General features: G+C 43.0%; 1 protein-coding gene across 2 annotated transcripts in view; it reads right to left on the reverse strand.

Moving 5' to 3' along the window:
- The window catches only part of PDE11A (phosphodiesterase 11A), a 418185-nt gene that overhangs the window by 62787 nt on the left and 335193 nt on the right, over positions 1–20205 (reverse strand). For both annotated transcript variants that reach the window (XM_021076417.1, XM_021076416.1), the window contains exons 13-14: positions 14616–14725; positions 3156–3246 (exon numbers count right to left, since the gene is read on the reverse strand). In XM_021076417.1, coding sequence (XP_020932076.1) covers positions 3156–3246; positions 14616–14725 — 201 coding nt within the window. The remainder of the gene's footprint in view (positions 1–3155; positions 3247–14615; positions 14726–20205) is intronic.

Genomic DNA, 20205 nt, shown 5'->3' on the forward strand with positions numbered 1-20205 from the left:
AGATTTACTTGGCCCAACACTACAATTCTGCTGAAGTTGAGAAACCCTGTGTTAAACTGTGAAGATATACCTGGATGAAGCTATGAAATTCAGTACAGTGAATAATTACTGAGTCTCCAGAATGTATAAGGTTTTGCTCTTGGCACGGAAGGACTCTGAAGACAACTTTGGCTTCAATCAACTTGCAAATACACCTGTATCTCCATTCCTTTGAGAAGCACACTTCTCATCCAAATTCATTTTAGCTATACTAGACAGCTCCACAGCGCTTTCAGTCAAGTGAAAAAATATTCGTCTGGAAAGTGACTGACCATTCACATAATTTGCTTTGAAAGACAGAACTTTTCATTTATCAGGTTTTCTTAGCATGAGACACGAGCTCATAAACACGTGGTCTGGGAACTGGACCAGTTTTAAACCTAGCATCGAGAGCCAGAAGATGGTGCAGAAGGAAGGCAGTGAAATGATTGCCTGAGAATATTCTCCAATGAGAGGTAAATTAATTCTTTCAGGGAACCAGAATATCAATTAGTAAATTACTACCTACCAGGCACCAGATGATAATCTGCTCCTTTGAGTTGATTTATCTCATTGGGTGAACCACCACTCTTTAAAGACTAGAGTATATTGGTTCCACCTGGGACCAGGTCCAATATTAATAATACTTTTCCAATGAACTCTCTCCCAGGCCCTTAATTCAGCCATTAAGAAGAAGACAAACAACTCAAGGAAAGCCACACCATAATTCTGCCCAGATTTCTCTGCCTGAGCCTTGCCCCATGGATCAATCACAGGCTGGGGTCCTAGGGCCTGGGAAAAAGTGGTTGGAAGCCCTGGAAAAGTAGTCATCTGGATCCAGCCACATGTCTAGCATCTCCCAGAGAAAGAAAGAAAGCTATTAGGAGCAAGTTACAGTAAAATCTAATGTAAAGTCCAGGAGAAAGCTGGTCTGAATTTGAGGATCTTGATGATGTTGTGAGAGTGCATTTTACTTTTAAAGGAAATATAGTAACAAAATTTACAGCTAATAGAGTGACAAAACTAGCCAGATCAGCTATAATAAAAGTAACAATAATAATAAGAAGAAGTTAATTTGCAATCAGCATATTGTTTATATGCAAATTGGCCTTCTACAGTGCCTCAAGGGTTTGGTGTCTAAAACAAATTAGTCTCTGGAGTTCCTGTTGTGGCTCAGGGGTAATGAACCCAACTGCTATCCATGAGGATGTGGGCTCGCTTAGTGGGTTAAGGATCTGGCATTACCATGAGCTGTGGTGTAGGTCACAGACATGGCTCGGATCCCACGTTGCTGTGGCTGTGGCGCAGGCAGGTGGCTACAGCTCCAACTCAACCTCTAGCCCGAGACCTCCACATGCCACGGGTGCGGCCCTAAAAAGCAAAAAAAAAATAATTAAATAAATTAATTAAAAAATAAAATTAGTCTGCTCAAAATACTACTCCTTGTTTACAGAAGAGTGGGATTGATGGAAAGAAAACCAAATGTGGAGGAGGAAAGGTCTAAGGCAACTTTCTTCGGGCCGTCTAGCCTCTCTGTGCCTCGGCATTATTTGCAATCAGGGTAGTAAAGACATCTGCATTTCTGCCTTTCTGATGGGCAGGGCAGGGAGGGGTGCGGGAAGCGCCAGGGCAGGGCCTGCACACACCAGGGCCTGGTTCCATTATTGCTATTCTTGAGTTCTTCACAGAGAACCTCCGAGTGAGGGGCGGTCGATGTATTTTGTTTGTATGAAGGACAGCTTCTGAGTTAGTGAGGTTTGTTTTCCTGAGGAAACAAAGGCATGACCTTCTGAGACAACCTGACATCCTGTTTCTAATGTTATTACAAAGGTGGAAATGTCCGGGCTCAGGGGTGTCAACCCACGACATTAGCAGGTCAGAAATGACCCCAGGGTCATTGTCTGTGACATTGTGACCTCAGGTTCTTCCTGTCCCTACTTCCTTCTGCTGCCACAGTGCCCAGCTAAAGCATGGCTTCCATAGGAGAATTCCAGAGCCACAGATGCTGGGATGCTGGTTTCTGTCAGAGTTACTGAGAGCCTAACCCTTGATGTTTCATTCCTGACCGAAAATACATCACCCCCAGCGGGGTCTCCTTCTGCGGCCGTGTTCAGGTTCCAGAGGGCTGACTCTCCTTTATGGGGTCAAAGAAGGCTTTCGTGATATTACAGAAGACATGCTTTCTCAAGATAGGCTGGAGGAAAAAAAAAAAACCTCCATATTTAATGATGCTATTCCAGTGAAGCAGAGCCTTAATGATGATAATAATAATAATTAATGGCACAGCTAGAGAACTGACAAATAATGGGGAACAGATGATCCCTTCTTGGCCTCAAAAAAAAAAGTCTGTACGCCTGCAGAAAATTAAACAGATCCTTTCTTGGCAATTTCAAACTCAGACGCCTCAGCCAGAATCAGATGGCGGTTTTACTTTTTCTCCATGGAGAGCGGAAAGTATAAAAGTCCAACTACCTCCAGCTCCTGTGATGCTGCATGAAGCAAAATAAGGCATATGGCCTCATCCCTAGGCCTTAAATTTCGTTGTAGTTCTCACTTTCGAATTGGTCCCACCAGCAATTTTAAGTTCTTTTATCTTTTATAACTTTCTCAATTATGCGAATGAAGTGTAATTTTCTCACTCTTTCTGCTTCTACCATCTTTTTAAATAGATTTCACAAAATGGACGTGTTGGGCCACTCACTGCCTGGATCTGTTAGCGGGCTTCTGTACCCTTAAGAAAGGTAGGATCATGCTCTGACGACAAGCCGTAGGTAGTCTCCTCTGCTAAGTGAATCCGAAAAGCCTCCTAACCAATAATAGAACCCAAACGAATCAACTCAGGAAGAATCTGAACGAGGTCCTTGGTTGGCATCTGAAAGAATTTTTTTTTTTAAAGCCCCAAAGAGGAGTTCCCACTGTGGCACTGTGAGTTAAGAATCTGACCATAGTGGTTGAGGTTGATCCTCATCCCTGGAACTTCCATATGCTGTGGGTATGGCCATAAATAAAAGCCATGAAGAAAAGGTCCAATAGTTCCGATTCTCTGTCTCTACCTGTAGCACTGCAAAGAAAGAGAAGTGGGAAACATCATTTCACTGGTTTTGTGTCAGGGGAGAAGCAGATCGTTAGGTCTGTACCTCACTTTGAAGGATCATCACGGCATGATTGAAATGATGGTGCTCTAAGGTAGCAGAGGTTCCGTAGAGCTGGGCCAGAGCAGAGCCACTCCTGAAAGGGGACAGACATGTTAGTGACCAAGGCCCTTCACGGTCAATGATGCCCCCACATCAGCTCTTTGGTTCAAACTGCTTCTCCTGCTTTTGCAAAGGACCATGAGCAGATACATTCTCGGGTGACTGCTTGTGTCTACTGAGTAAACCTTTTGGGAATATTCTGTGTGTTAGGCTAAATGCCATGAATGATACAACCATGAAAAAGAGACAGTCCAGCTGCTAAAAAATGCACACACAGAGCACATAATACAAGTACCATAGAAAGTGTTCCAGGTCCAGGCAAAATGCTTTAGATGATCTGAGGACAGGACATGTAATTCCTGGCTCTGGGGACCAGGTTAGGCTTCATGAGCTAAACTTTACAAAGTTCTGAGTATCCAGGATGAATGTCATATACCACGTGTATTTGCTGCTCCATTGGAAAAGACCTAGTGAATATTATGTAGAACCCACTTAATCTACTTTACATGGAAGGGTGACAAGCTCCTACTATGGTTTTCCATCCTACAGTCACATTATGCTGTCTCAGCATTAAACTCTAGGAAGTTCCCTGGATTTGGAGTCAGAACAGGTTTTGGTAATAACTTTGGGTAGTCACTTGGTTGCTTTAAGAATCAGTGTCTTTGTCTCTAAAATTATAATAACTCTCTATCTCACCTGTTATTAATGAGAAAACAATAAAATACTTGTGTCTATCACAGTGCCTGGAATGTCATAGATTATAGTCTATACTAGTTATTAATCAACAATTAAAACAAATAGATATTTTCATTTTAAATAAAATGTTAATTGATATGTGAAAGGATTATTATGAATTATCTCTAAATTCTGTTTATGTAGAACAATCCATTCCTCAATGATGTCAAGCAAGTGTTCATTTAACATGTTCCAGGAGTTCCCGTCGTGGCGCAGTGGTTAATGAATCCGACTAGGAACCATGAGGTTGCAGCTTTGGTCCCTGGCCTTGCTCAGTGAGTTAAGGATCCAGCGTTGCCCTGAGCTGTGGTGTAGGTTGCAGACGCGGCGGCTCGGATCCCGCGTTGCTGTGGCTGTGGCGTAGGCCAGCGGCTACAGCTCTGATTGGACCCCTAGCCTGGGAACCTCCATATGCCGAGGGAGTGACCCTAGAAAAGGCAAAAAGACAAAAAAACCACAAAAACCATGTTCCAGTGTGTTCATTTCCAAGTCTTTTGAAGAAGGATTTAGAGCATCTTAAGAGTTGAAAGACATCTTAAGGACCCAATGGTTTAACGGAAAGTCATGGGACTCCAGTCTAGACCCGTGCACGTCGCTGTGTCCCCTCTTGCTAATTGCGGAGAGTTTGGACATTGAAAGAGCAATTTGGCCTTAACTTGGAAACTCTGGAAACTGCCAGCTCACAGTCTGCCTGCTAGTGAGAGGAGCGAAGACTGCATCAAATGCCACGTGAAGAATTTCTGGCTTAAGCTGCCCTTCAGTTCCAGCCTAAGGTAGCCCAAGATCATGGCCAGTTTGGGAGCCCAGGGAAACTGTGATCTTTGGAAAGTCTAAGAGCTGACTACATGTTGGAAGAAAACAGCAGTGTTAGGGATTATTAAGAATGGGGTTAGTAAGGAGGATACTAGATTTTAATCAGGTAGTGTTATTTCTTTAAATCTTGCCTTAATGTATAGCATTTAATAAGTGACAATTTCTCAGGCTGATCTTAGTATCAAGCAATTAATATTTAATGTTACTATTTTTCTAACATAATGTTTGTTTTTATAAAAATACATTTTTCAAAACGCAGACAATATTGTCTTAGCTGTATGTCTTGGTTTCTGAAATTCTAGCATGTTTTATATGCATATCACATCTAAATGTCTGGCATCGAGTAGGTGATTAAAAAAATATTAGCTGCTTGGTTAATAAGGTTGTGGTGGTATGTCTAGAGATTAGAGTTCCAACTGGAAGGTTGACAGTAATAAGCATTTAACATATTATATAATAATGTTATTAATAATAATGACAGTAAGTACCTATCATGCACTAGGGAACATACTAACATCTTAATATGTCACTTCATCTAGTTCTGATGACAAACAATAAATAGGTATCACTTTCTCATTTTACAAATAAGGAAATCAAGGCTCAGAGAAGTTACGTTACTTTTCCAAGGTCACAAAACTAGTAAGTACCGGTTTTAGATTGAAATCTAAGTTTTGAAGCTTTTTTTCATTATGTAATGAGAAAGATAATTATAACTTACACATTTCTGATATTTGATTCTCTATTTTTGCCAAGTTGGTGGCCATCCATGAAAGAAGGTTTCAAAATTTAATTCAGAATTCTTCTAGTATAACTGCTAATCACAGGCTCAGATTCCTGTGATTTGTTTCTATTAACTAGATGCCAGATGTGCCCCAGTTACTGGTGTGAATCCTGATAAGAGAGTCATTGATGGAAAGTAGGGTCAAGATGCAAAATATCATCTCTTCCTTTATCAAGGTTGGTCTAGCAGACCTCACAAAGGTAAATCAGCTAGATGATCACAAATCACTAAATATTTTCTTTTTTCCAGGATGAATAGGATCCTTCCTCCTTTACCAGGGAACAGCTTATAGGAAAAACACAGGTGCCTCCTAGGCCGCCCTCCCCTCTTCCCCATACCCACACAGCTTCTGAACGTCTGCATTACATCAGGAGGACTCTGGGGGTTTTTGTGCAGATGCATCAGACGGTCCATGGTTTGAGCATCTTCATCCTCACATTCCCTCTTTGTGCCTTTCAGCAACCCCATCTTACATTCTCTACACCCTCACACAACACTGAATAAATCACAAAATATGTAGATGTTGCAATAGAACCAAACTAACGCCATGAAGAGACCGTGATTCACTCATTCATTCATTCACCTAATAAAGATAAGTGACTATTACAATTCGAGGCTGCAGGCACATGAGACACAAAGATAAAGAAAGCATGATTGGGAGTTCCTGTCGTGGCGCAGTGGTTAACGAATCCGACTAGGAACCATGAGGTTGCAGGTTCGGTCCCTGCCCTTGCTCAGTGGGTTAACGATCCGGCGTTGCCGTGAGCTGTGGTGTAGGTTGCAGACGTGGCTCGGATCCCGCGTTGCTGTGGCTCTGGCGTAGGCCAGTGGCTACAGCTCCGATTCGACCCCTAGCCTGGGAACCTCCATATGCCGCGGGAGCGGCCCAAAGAAATAGCAAAAAGACAAAAAAAAAAAAAAAAAAAAAAAAAGAAAGCATGGTACGTGCTTGCCCTCAGGAAGCTCACAGTCCCCTATAATTGTGGAGGAGAATTTCTCTGTCCCAACTTTCATGAACAGTGCTCACTTTTCTGCAAGCAAGGTGCCATGTTAGCATTCACAGAATGGACGGGATACTTAATTCTATTCTGAGTTTTCTAGAATAAAATCTTGTAAGCAAGAATGCTTCCACTTCTATAATGTTCTTTTCTTTACACTATTAGATTTGTTCTCGTCAGATTTTCTAAGATTGTGAAACATCCCGGTTCATTCTCTCTCAGACCAAGGCTCCCTGGGAATGCTGCCATTACCCACAAATACACTGTGAACCCCCGCTGACCTGAAGAATGAAATCCACCACTAGAAAACTTGATATTATCAAGTGGCAAAAAAATAAAATGTATCTGTTAGGATAAACTTTATCAAAAATTATTCTACAGATTACTAGTTCTTTGGAATGTTAAATAGCAAAGAACATTCTTTGCTATTGCATAAAATGGGCAGAATTTAAAAGGGTCTCACGGTTAAAAACGATTGAGAAATACTGGGTTTAAAAAGTTAAACTCTTTTCTTTCTTTCTTTCTTTCTTTCTTTCTTTCTTTCTTTCTTTCTTTCTTTCTTCCTTCCTTCCTTCCTTCCTTCCTTCCTTTTTGGCTGCACCTGTAGCATATAGAAGTTTCCAGGCCAGAGATTGAACAGCACCACAGCAGTGACATCACCAAATCCTCAACCTCTAGGCCACCAGGGAACCCCTGAATTGTTTCTTTACAGTGGGATTTCTCTGTGGCATCAAATATGTGAAAATATGCACTGTGATTCTGCAGGAAGGAAACATGATAGGCAGTATAAACAAATCTTACTTGATGATAACATCATTTTTAAAGAGGGCATGTCAGAGTTCCCGTTGTGGCTCAGTGGTTAATGAATCTGACTGGGAACCATGAGGTTGCGGGTTCGATCCCTGGCCTTGCTCAGTGGGTTAAGGTTCCGGCGTTGCCGTGAGCTGTGGTGTAGGTTGCAGTGGCTCGGATCCTACATTGCTGTGGCTGTGGCATAGGCTTGGCAGCTACAGCTCCGATTCGACCCCTAGCCTAGGAACCTCCATATGCTGTGGGAGCGGCCCTAGAAAAGACAAAAAGACAAAAAAAAAAAAAAAAAAAAAAGAGAGGGCATGTCTTTCATGTAATGTACTTCGTGTAAAGGCATACTGCCTCTTTTTCATGTAAAATGTGGGGAAAAGAACCCTCAAATAAATCACATATGGAAAACACCACACCTCATTTTAATTGTCTGTGGTAAGGATATTCATCATATCAGTAGCACTGGGGCACACACACTGTAATTGTGAAAATATTACATATACATGGAGGGTTTGTGGAGAGAGGGGGAGAGAAGGTGAGAAGAAGAGAATCCAGATCCTTTCGCACAGGACGATTTATCCCTGTGATTATTCATGATGCTCATTATTGATTAGGTCATCCCAACATACTAAAGGTTTTCATTTTTGGACAGGCAGCACACTGTGGGGAAACTTATTACAAGGAAAAGTCGACGTGAAAATTCAGTCCCCAGAGGCTTTCAGCACTTTGCACAGGCACCCACCATAAGTGCGCAAAAGGAAATGTACCTTTCCAACTCCCCTGGATGTGCATATTCTTGGAAACAAAAAGGCTTAATGGAAGTGTGCGGCCCTGGCTCACAGGAAACTTTCCAAAGGAAAACTATGAAGGGTAATTAGGAAATTGAGAATTGTTGGGAGGTGGTGAGGAATGGGATTAGGCTGTCACGGCAGATTAATGTGCCCCCCGTATTTCACTTCTGGGACCTGGCCGAAAGCGACAAGATGGGTTTTCATTCCCAAGAAATGAGTATAAGAGATTATGCTAGAAATGAATAGAAGAAGTCTCCTAGGAGAATATACTACAAAGCTGCTCGGTGCTGATATTTAATCATCAGGGGCAGCTGTAATAGGGAGGACGATGAGTGGGAAATGCTGTCCCTGGAGAAAAGAGGAGCGAGGTGTTCACAGAGCAATTTCAAAGCACCGTGGGATCGCTGCCCTCCCTACCTATTGATCATTCACTGCACGCACTCCGATACTTTAAAATTAAGAATAAAATATGAAAATGCAAAGGCTCACTTATCAGAAAGGCTAAGAGAATAAATCATACTGTGCTATAACTAAAATCACAACTTTTTATTGGAGAGGCATTTTGCATTTTATATAGTAATTTGTCCCTTGCTAAATGTCTCCTGTTTCTTTATAGCCTTATATATGAAAAAAAGGTAGCATATGCTTTGCCACATAATAATTGGTGCATTTAAATCCCATTTGCAAATCACTTGAAAGGTTGGAATTAGATTACAAATACTTTAAGGGAAAAGACTATTATACCTCGTTACTTCTCTCACAATGCCTAGTACAGTCCCATGCACTTAGAAAGCACTCAGTCAGTTGGGAATAAAGGAAATAAGGATGTAGAGTTCTTAGGGATTTTTCTAAACAATGGCACACTTGCTGAATAAATCTCATCCTAATTCATAAAAAGGTGGTTCCTTCACCATGATGTTAAAAAGGTCTCTTTCAATATTTATTGAAGACATTTTTAATGGAAGTGGCGTGGTGGTGACATTTGGTGTCCTAAGTTCAAAAGTGACTATTAGGTAGGAGTAGGGCTGATGGATGTCCCGTGAACAGGTGAATTGTGTACAAGATTGATCATTGTGAGGAAACACATCCGACCATCTTGGAACAGGTAGGTTTGATCATGTGGTATGGGGATGCAAAAAAAAAAAAAAGAAAAGAAAACCTGAATTCTAGTATCAGAGACTTAATTCCTGTCTCGTATGTGTGAAAGCTGTTTGGTGTTATACAAGTCACTTGACATTTGGGGACCTCAAGCTGCTAGTTTTTAAAAATTAAGGCACTAAAAAATAGGACTACCAAGGTCCAGTTGAGTTCTATGATTTTTATGGCTCCTCATCTTGATTTTCTGGGTGTCAAAAGATGTCTTAGTTTTCTAGAGCTCACATATTATGGCAAGTCAGGCATAATATGTGAGCTCCATAATAAACTGGAAGCTCAAAGGCCAAAAAATAAATATCACAAACTCATGAGGGTAGGATAAAGGGGTTGAAAATTGCCTTTTAGAGTCAGCTAGTCCAAGTCCAAACACCATTCTCCCTATTGTAGATGTATGAATTTGGGCAAGTTACTTCCTTTCCTGAGTTCTCCCTGTAAAATGGAGACAAAAATATCTACACACAGGGATGCCGGTGCTTGAGATAATAAACAACAAATAAACTGTAGTTCTTCTTGTTTCAGGGACCAGACATTGCAAAGAACAGAAATGAATTAGAACTTCACCAAAAAAACATTTTTTTTTTTGGATTAAATGATGTCAGGTCCTCTGAGGGAGTCCTATTATCATAAGAATGGCTGGGTCCCCTGGATGTGGGAGTAGAGAGAAGGAAAACCAGGGATCAAGTCTGCTTTTTTTCTGTCTTTCTCTAGGACTGTACAGTCTTTTCTTTGCTTCTCTCTGAATATTAGCTTTCTCCTTCTCTCTTCCCTGCAGATTTGCTTTTTTCTTTCTCTTATCCACTTGGGATGTGGTCATCACAGCTTTTCCCAGATGGCTGCCTCATCTTCCATATTCACATGGACCTGCAGCTTGAACCTCAACTGCTAAGTCAATATCACTGTAATCCAAGTTCAGTTTCTTGGGAGATAAAATATGATTAGCTGGGTTTGAATTAGGTGTGTGCTCTTGGTTCAGACTGCTGAGAGGTCAATTAGCAAGAAAGGCTGGCTCTCTCGGTGTTACACAGGCTCTCACCAGGGTGGGGGCTATTATTACCTGAGGATTGTCAGACCCTATAATGAAAGTGTAAACAGTTTACACTTCAGGAGGCCCCAGGGACACTGCTGTCTTTAGTACAACATCAAACCAATGTGCACAAAAATTGCGTTTTATAAAAATTCATAAAAGGTTGTACTTGTTTAAGAAATCACGAAACTGGAGTTCCCGTCGTGGCTCAGTGGTTCACGAATCCGACTAGGAACCATGAGGTTGCAGGTTCTATCCCTGGCCTTGCTCAGTGGGTTAAGGGTCCCGTGTTGCCGTGAGTTGTGGTGTAGGTTGCAGATGCAGCCAGGATCCCACGTTGCTGTGGCTCTGGCGTAGGCCGGCAGCTACAGCTCTGATTCGACCCCTAGCCTGGGAACCTCCATATGCCGCGGGAGCAGCCCAAGAAATGGCAAAAAGACAAAAAAAAAAAAAAAAAAAAAAAAAGAAAGAAAGAAAGACATCACGAAACTTTATTGAAGTGATATTGAAATAGTTAAAAACCTCACCCATTCATGCATTCACTCAAAAAACTTTCCACGTGGGTTTATGTGCTCCTGGTACTTGCATACCCATGAACACGCCAGAAGGGGAGATACAGCTGTAAATCAACAGCTAACAAGGTGTGACATGCACACATTTTTTTTTTTTTTTTTGCTTTTTAGGGCCACTCCCAAAGCATATAGAAGTTCCTAGTCTAGAGGCTGAAGCCAAGCTGCATCTGTGACCTACACCACAGCTCATGGCTATGCCAGATCCTTAACCCACTGGCCAGGGATTGAACACACGTCTTCATGGAAACTAGTCCAGTTCGTTATTGCTGAGCCACAATAGGAACCTCATGAGATGCACACTTTTGAAAAAGCATAGCCAGGTCATGATGTGGGCACAGAGGACTGACAAGGAAAGGCACATCAGGGATGGAGCCCCGGGGGTGGTGAATTCAGAGGAGTTTGAGAAAAGAAGAGGAAAGGCATCGGGGAATGCAGGGCAAACAGTAGACTGGGAGCAGAGGGAAGAGAACTAGCCATACCCCATTGAGCACTTCACGTAACCCCTGGTGTCTGGAACCCAGACACCTGATTGCAAAGGGCCCTACAGGCTAAATTAAGGAATTTGAATATTATCCTGAAAGTCACAAGAGGCCAGTGGAGAGATCTGAGCAGCTTTGTGAATTACCAAGCATTAAGGGGGGCTGACGGGAGGAGGAGGAACATTGGGCTGTTGGTTGCAGAAATCCTAGAGGGAAGCAAAGAAGCAGTGGTGACTGCAGGAATGCAAAGATGTCAACTATGAGGAGAGCTATCGAGGGAATCTTGGTGACTTGATTCCACTCACTGGGACAGAGAACAAGGGAAAAAGTAACCGAGATTGGGGTGACTGTGGAACTTCAAATAGGAGGTGCTCCTCAAGCAGCTAGAATAAGTGTTTGGAGATAAGCAGAGAGTTATGGTCCAAAGGCAAGGGCTTGGGGCTGATCAGCAGATGGGTGGAGGTCCAGCAGGAAGCTGGTAATGTAGAGCAGAATAGGAGAGAACGTCCAGCAAAGACTAGGGCAGGAGGAGAGAGGCCTAGAAACAAACTGAGAGGAAAGGCTAGAAAGGTGGATGAAAGGTTCCTCTCTCCCACACAAAGGAAGAGAGCGCGCTCTAGGAAGCAGGGGGTGGCAGAATGGGTCTCATGGCAAAAAGGCTCAACACAGTAAGAGTGTCCAACAGCTTTGGGACCAGGGGCCTCGCTGCTGGCATGACTGAGCGCTGTTCCCCTAGTGGACAGACTTGGAGGCCATGGTGGGAGGGAAGTGAAGAGGATGACCAGACAACTTTCCAAGAAGATGGGCTGGAAAGGAAAAGAAACAAATAGAGAAGGAGCTGGAGGAGGAAGCAGGGATGAAGGTGGGTTTTTTTCAAGATGGGGGAGAACTGTTCGTATTAACAGGCTGCTGAGAGCCAGTAGACAAGGAGGAAGATACAGGGCAGAGAGAAGATTGATGGAGCAGGTCCCAGGGGAGGGAGCGAGGGGAAAGGGTCCAAGGCCGAGGTGGAAGGATTAGCCTCAGACATGAGGAAGGACAGCCCTTTCACCAAGATAGGAGGGAAGGAGGGAAGGATGGGGCCAGACAGATAAGTTTGTTCATGGCAGGGGAGGAAATTGAGGGAGTTCTCGATTGATGGCCTCAATTTTCTCGGTGAAGGAGGAGGCAAGGTGATCTGCTGAGTGGCACGGGGGAGGTGGTTTAGGAAGAGAGATGTCTGGTATCTTTTTTTTTTTTTTTTTTTTTTTTTTTGTCCTTCTGCCTTTTCTAGGGCCACTCCCGCAGCATATGGAGGTTCCCAGGCTAGGGGTCTAATTGGAGCTACAGCAGCCAGAGCCACAGCAATGCGGGATCCGAGCCTCGTCTGCGACCTACACCATAGCTCACGGCAACGCTGGATCCTTAACCTGCTGAGCGAGGGATCGAACCCACAGCCTTATGGTTCCTAGTCAGATCCATCAGCCACTGTGCCACAACGGGAACTCTAAGATGTCTGGTATCTTTAACCACTGCTAACAATGGGGGATGGAGCTGACTAGGCGCCCAGAAAGATTGGTGGGGAGTACTGAGCACCTAGCCGGGCTGGGAGAATATTGATTGGGTATGCCCCAAACTTACAACTGTGACACTTTCTCCCAAAGCCTTTAACAATCTAGACAGAAGAGCAGGAAACAGAACTGCTAGGTTGAGCTGGGGCTGAGTTTTTGCAGAGTGACTGTCATGAAAGGAAGGAGAGTCAGGAAGCTGTAGGATAAGGAGAGGAGCCAGCTGAAGTGAAGGGGCCACCCACTGTCTGCAGGACGGGTCAGAGGGACAGAAAATCAACACTCATCTGCTAGATCAGGAGCAAACAGAAGGGTCCAGGACGCCAGGGCCTCAGTGGATGGGGGTTCCAGGGACCAGAACAAGATGTGAGCTGAAAGGCACCTGTTGACACATGCTGGGCTGCTGGGGTTTCAGATTATAGAGGCAGACCTGCTCTGGGGGCTTTGAAACTGGTCATCTGAAAATTAATCTTTTTTTTTTTTTTCCTCACTTTTTAGGGCTGCACCTACAGTATATGGAAATACCCTGGCCAGGTGTCAAATCGGAGCTACTCCTGCCGGCCTACGCCACAGCCACAGCAACTCAGGATCGGAGCCGCATCTGCAGCCTACACAACAGCTCCCTACACAACAGCTCACGGCATCGGTTGATCCTTAACCCACTGAGCGAGGCCAGGGATGGAACTCACATCCTCATGGATACTAGTTTGGTTCGTTACCACTGAGCCATGAAGGGGAACTCCTGAAAGTTAATCCTCCCTCTTTGCTGAGTCTCTCTGTCCCCCAACTTTTCCCTCTAGCCTCTGCAGTTCCATATAATTTTGTTTGCAGATGGAGAGTAAAAAAGTACATTACAATTGGACCCTCAATATGAGAGCCAAAGACCTGGGTTAAGGTCTTATTTCCAGCACTTGTAAGTTCTGTGCTTGGGCACAGTGTGAGCTATCTTAGAGTTCCCTGGTGGCCTAGTGGTTAAGGATCTGGCATTGTCACTGCTGTGGCTGTAGTTTCTGCTGTGACTCCATTCAGTTCCTGGCCTGGGAACTTCTGCATGCTGTGGGTGAGGCCAAAAGAAAAAAAAAAGAAATGGTTTTCTTGACCAGTCCAACTTGCTTAGGGACAAACTACTCTGTCCGGCCCCTTATGTGCCTCTATCCACATCCCCTGTGCTGATGCAATTCCTTTGTTAGTTTCCCACCTTTCTGGGGGAGGAGGCCTGGCAGGAGCGGAGACCCTCTTCCTCCTGCGTCTCTCTGTTTCACTGCAGTTTCTACAATACCCAACATCAAAAGAACCTGGAAGAAATTTTACCAGGGAAGGAAGAGATCTTCTGCTTCACAAAATTTCCATTTTTATTTTAATAGTCTCAAAACCTGATCAGGAGTAGCAAATCCAAGAAGCTTATAGCCATCAAGGCAAACATTCTGGGAGGAAAAAAAAATAGGCCCTTTAAAATCTGAGCTTTGTTATCTGACTGAGGTCAGCAGAGACAGACCAAATCAACAAGCATGACATGAAGGGCAAATTTGCAATTAAAAGAAGAATAAGGAATTATAAAGATGGATGAGCCCCCTGACACACGCGCCCAAGCCTGCGTGGCCTTGGCCTCAGATGCCAGAAATTAATGCTTTACTCTTTAGCACTCGTCACCTTTGGCTCTGGAGAGAAAGGCAAATGCATTAAAATAACAACAATGAGAATACTTACTTGGCTTGGAAGGCATTGTTGGTTCCCCTGTGGTCGAGGTCATGACACAGGCACCCCACAATCACCGCCAAGATTTCCACCTCCGTCAGAATCTCTTGAAACCCGGCGGTCTGGGAAGATGGGAAAATGGCAACAGTCACTACTCGGGGCAGGGAGGATGGATAAGGCTCCGTCTGCTGAGCAACTGTCAGGTCTGTTTTCATACCCACATCATTTAAGGGGATGATTAACTGCCACCCCTTCCACCAGTGCGTTGGGTGGTCAGTTGTACAGCCTAGGGTCCCTGCAGTGATGAATTAGCTTGCCAGCACAGTGGCCCACGCGGGTGCACCAGCAGAGTTCAGACTATTTTGTTCCCTTTTTAGAGAAGAGCCTGCGCTGTCCAGACACAGTGACACTTTGGCACAGGCCCAGTGCAGAATGTGTTTCGTGATTCCACCTTTCAATGGTGAGCGGCTAGGGGTAGGGGGAGAGGGGGCTGTGAATTTAGAACTGAATGCTGTGTCCATCAGAGGTCATTCCAATGAAGGCAGGCGAGGGAAAGCACCCTTTTGGAAATGTATGTATTAAAAGAAGCAACTTAGAAGTACTCAAATAGTTACATGATGATGTTCTAGAAAATATCTTGTGAATATATTAATTCACATCAGCTTGGAGGATGGATTACATTTAGATGGATAGTAAGGCAGTGCGTGTCTTGAAAACTAGGAATCGGCAGAGGATTAGGCAACCCAGATTGCGGATCAGGTGGAGTATCCATTACACGGGACTCTTTATTATGATTATCCTCTGGCAGCTTGCTGGTGAAATGTATAGGTGAGGTGCGATATCTTTGGGGAGCAGTGTGATGTAATTATGTAACCAAGAGCAGCAATGGTTGTCTGGTTCCTGCTGGACTTGCATTCGTTTAGAGGAGGAAATGAACTTATGCAAAAGCAGGCCTAGGTATTTTCTTGATCCATGGCCTTTATGTCTCCCCCCTTTTTATGAGTCCCCCATTTCATTACTTATTAAAATCTTATCAGAGGGCAAGAGGGGAAAGGCAGAGTTCAAATTGCTTCCCTTTTCATGTGTGTTTTTTCTCTACATTTAGAACCACTAGCTAGTATCTGTAAGACACTTCTCTCAGGGCAATGAAAACTTTGTTCTTTTAGTTAATTATGTTTTTATTGCAGAAATAACTGAATAATAAAGTTTCTGTGCTGACAATTTTATTTTTAAAAATTGAGTCCTCTGCTACATTTGGAAATACATATAATTTCATTTGCATAGCAAATGGGAATGTTAATTAATTATCTGGGGAGGATAAAATAGCCCACACCAAAGCTGCACGTGCCCCTTCATTTTAAAATGTGCAGCTGGCTGTCGGTTTTAAGTTAATTTTATTTTACTTAAAGCATTACTTGCAATAGTTTTTAAAAATTCAAGTTGTAGTAAGAGACTTAGAATCAAAACCAGTGGTCCCTCATCCTTCCGCTTTCCTGATTCTCAAAGGCAACACTTTCCATTTTCTTTTTTATCTAATTTCACAGGGTTTTTTTTTTAACCATATTCCTGTATTGTACACATGTATCATTAGCATTTGGTTTGTTTATCAAGTACTTCTGTATGCCTGGCACTGTCCTAAGACAATTACAACTGTTTAACTTTGTGTTAACTCACAGAACAGGTTAGTGAGGTAGGAGCTGCTGTTACCCCCAGGTTCAGATGAGGAAACTGAGGCACAAAGAAACTTAGGTGCCCCAGGCCTCACTCATATAGGATTATCACTCCATAAGTATTATTGTCTGGGAACCAATCGGCATCCAGTGATGGTCTCCTTTCTTATGTAAATACTTTCCATTTCATGGAGTTAAGGTTGTTTTGAACATCTAAGTCTTCTTACAAGTCTCCAAACAGTCACACCTTTTATTGGCTCCTTTCCTGTCCTGGGGACACCTGGCCTTGGCCCCTTGATGCTCTTTGATTCTTTCTCTGCTGCCTGCTTTCCACTCCTGGGGTTGGCCTCTTATCTCCTGCATCTCACACCTCTCTCCTCCTTTTCTCTCTCAGTTTGTACATCAGCCAGTGCTTCATGAGAAAGGGTGCTGATACCTCTTTAACACTGAGGAAGTTAATTTTTTTGAGGCGTGGCATGTTGGAAAATGTCTTTATTCTCTGCTCAGTTGTTGGCTTGCCTAACAATTCTAGGTTGCAACATCTTCACTCAGAATTTTGAAGGACTGCTCTATTGTTTCCTAACTTTCAAAGTTGCTTTTGAGAAGTATTATTCCTAATCCTTTGAATGGTACTTGGTTTTCTCTCTTTTAGAATCCTCTGTCTATGCCTAGGGTTTGGCAATTTCACAAAAATATGCTTTGGTTTGAGACTTTCTTTGCCGTCATTGCTTGAGTTTCAATCTGAAGGCTCATTTTCTTCGGTACAATGCTCTTGTAATCTTTTTTTTTTTCCCTTAATAATTCCTACTTCACTATTTTTCTGCCCTATTTGAGTGGAATTCCAATTGGCTGGACATTGGACTTCTTGTATTGATCTTATTTTCTTGTCTCTTTTTTCCCAGTGCCCATATTGACTATTCCCCTCCTATTTTCCAGGAGTAATAATATTTTTAATTTATAAACATTTTCTTGTCTGCTGCTCCTTTTCTAATAGCATGCTATTCTTCTCTCATGGATGCATTATCATCTCTTATCTCTTGAAGATATTAATTATAATTCCTCTGCAATTCTCTTCTGCTCCCTGAATTGCCTGTCTCCTCTGAACTCCTTTTCTCGGTGTCCGGTGGTTTTCTCAAATGCCTGATAACTTTGGTAGTCTACTCATGTAAGAGTAGAGCATTACAACGCTCACCACACCCCAGTGAGTGGGGATGGGGTCTGTAGATGGCTGACCTCACCACAGGGTGAGCACATGGCCACCTGGTCCTGCTGCTGGTTCCCACACATCAGACTCTAAACTCATCTCCTCTGGACTTTTCAATCTCTTGCTTGGAAATGGCATAAACACAGGTGCTAGCATTTTGAAAAAAGAGAATGTAGCTTCTCGCCTTTGAGGATGCAGACTTTCACTTCATTCTCTCACCTTCAAGGTGCATCTCACCCTAACTTTTCCTTTGCTGGTATCCCCAAGTCAGGTTCAGTTTCTTCAGCAAATACTCTGGCTTCCTGAAGAGATGAGAATAGGTGAGGGGAAGACATAGGGAAAGGATGGAGACCTGGGGACTCAGTGTTATCATCATCCCCACACCCCAACTCACCCCATTTTTGTGGTATTTGATGCCCCCAGTTCCTGTGTTTTGATGGCTTCTGGTGGGCATTATTTCTCATGTGTACCCCTTCCTTTACCCTCTCACCCTGAAGGCACTTGGGTCGGACTTTCCTTTTCTCTGTTAATCTACAAACCATCATCCTTCCCTTTTCTGCCTTCATACATTATGGTTCCATGAAAGGTGGAACTTCTGTCCACTTATTGTTATGTTTGTTACCTGGGGGTGATTTTTGAAAGGAGAGGGGGATATAAATGTCTTTCTCCGTCGTATCTCTCATCTTGAAACTGTGAGTCAGTTTTGTTGGGTTTGGATCTTGCCAATACTAAGTAAATCCTAAGAGTCTATCAAGTTTGAAATAATCATCCATGATTCTCTAGAAAGCAGTGCTATAAACACAAGGAAAAGGCACGGAAATTTAGAGAGATTTTGCCTGTAAAAATGCTACTGATTAGAATTCTCTGATGAATTAGAACAATAGGAACAGGGATGGGATAATATCAAAATAAGGTAATTCAACAAGAAATTTAATTAGAAGGTAAAATCGAATGCCATCTTATAGTCTCAAGATCAAGATCTCGAATCATAGTTAAGCCATCCAGTTATCACCCTTGTATAATATGATGGAATATATTTTATTTTGCAGTCACCTTACACAATCCCTGCCCCTTCTTAGAAATCCTGCATGTAGCTCTTAAACTATTTATTTGTATCATGGATATTTTTGAGAATTTAATAAAAGCCATAAAAGCCATGGACTTTCTTCCTAGTAGTTATTCTATAATTTTATGGTATTCAAAGACCATGGAGCCCACCTCTGGATCCTTGAAATAAAGGATCCCTGAAGTATAGCACACGCGGTGTCACACGAAACATATTTACCTCTCTCGACTGTGATACCTGAGTTACTGAAGCAGCACCTATCTCTTGACTGTGATTGAAAGCCACCTAGTAAATGGTTTCTGGGAATCATCAGGCCTGAAGAGTGCCCACCTGCCACTAAGTGTCCATTTGCTCCTCCCTGACCCCATCCGTCTTCTTCCTAGTCCTATCCATTCTGACCTACACTACACACATTGAGGAGAAAAAGTCAACTGCCTACTGAAGACAATATACTTTCAAAGGAGAACAGAGAGGCAGCAGGAAGTACATGTTAAGGTGTTTCTCCTATGCTTAATTCTATTTTATTTCTATTTTCAAGTAAAATTATATATTTTCTGCTCCTGATCCAATAATTGTGGGTTTTATTGATCTCTGAGTTATTCTATCTTCTCACCTGCATGTCCTCATGGTCCATATCAGAAGTGCAAAGCAGTGAATACAATATATCTGAGTAAAGAAACAACTAAGGCAGATCAAGCTAGTTCCCGTGTCACCCTCTCCAGAAAAGCCTGGGACTACCCTCTGAGCAGGTCCCTATGACAGTCCTTTGTTGGGTTAAACGCATGCCGGGATTATCCCACCCCCAACCACTAGAGCATATAACCACTGGAACTCCAAAGGACCAAACAATAAGTTTGATTCCCAGGGTTCCTTAAACTACCCAGTAATTTCCTACCATTTAGTTAACACAAAACGTAAACCAGTGAGGATATGCCCCCATTTCAAAGCTGATTCTGGATGATACTCATGAACTGAGGAATTATCATGGCCAGAGGAAAAAATGACTATTGCTTTGCGGCTCTGCAGAATTCAAAAGTATAAAAAAAACAACAGCCATACTATCAACACTAGATGATGCTACAGAGGCTTCATTCATTTAATAAAAACATTGCATCCCAGAAAAAGCTTGAGATAATACTGTTAATGGTTCATACTTCTACAGCATTTAGTATATGCCAGGCACCGTTCTAAACACTCAAGTACATTAGCTCATTTCATCCTTACAGGAACCCTCTGAGGGAGATACTGTTATGATCTCTCCCATTTTATGGATGAAGATATCGAGGCACCAGAATACAGTGCTGGAATGAAATGGAGGTGGGACTAGAGTGCAGGCCACCTGCCTCCCCAGTCTGTGTTTTATCTACTGTGCTCCCCAGTCCATAGGGTGAGAATGCATGTGCAGTTGTGCAGCCTTTTTTTTTTTTTTTTAAGGGCCGCACTCATGGCACATGGGGACTCCCAGGCTAGGGGTCAAAATGGAGCTGTAGTTGCTGACCTATGCCATAGCCATAGCAATGCAGGATCCGAGCCGCATCTGCAACCTACACCACAGCTCTCGGCAACACCAGATCCTTAACCCACTGAGAGAGGCCAGGGATCGAACCCACAACCTCTTGGTTCCTAGTCAGATTCATTTCCGCTGCACCACAAGGGGAACTC

The sequence above is a fragment of the Sus scrofa genome, chromosome 15, assembly GCF_000003025.6.
Source record: "Sus scrofa isolate TJ Tabasco breed Duroc chromosome 15, Sscrofa11.1, whole genome shotgun sequence".
Lineage (NCBI taxonomy): Eukaryota > Metazoa > Chordata > Mammalia > Artiodactyla > Suidae > Sus > Sus scrofa.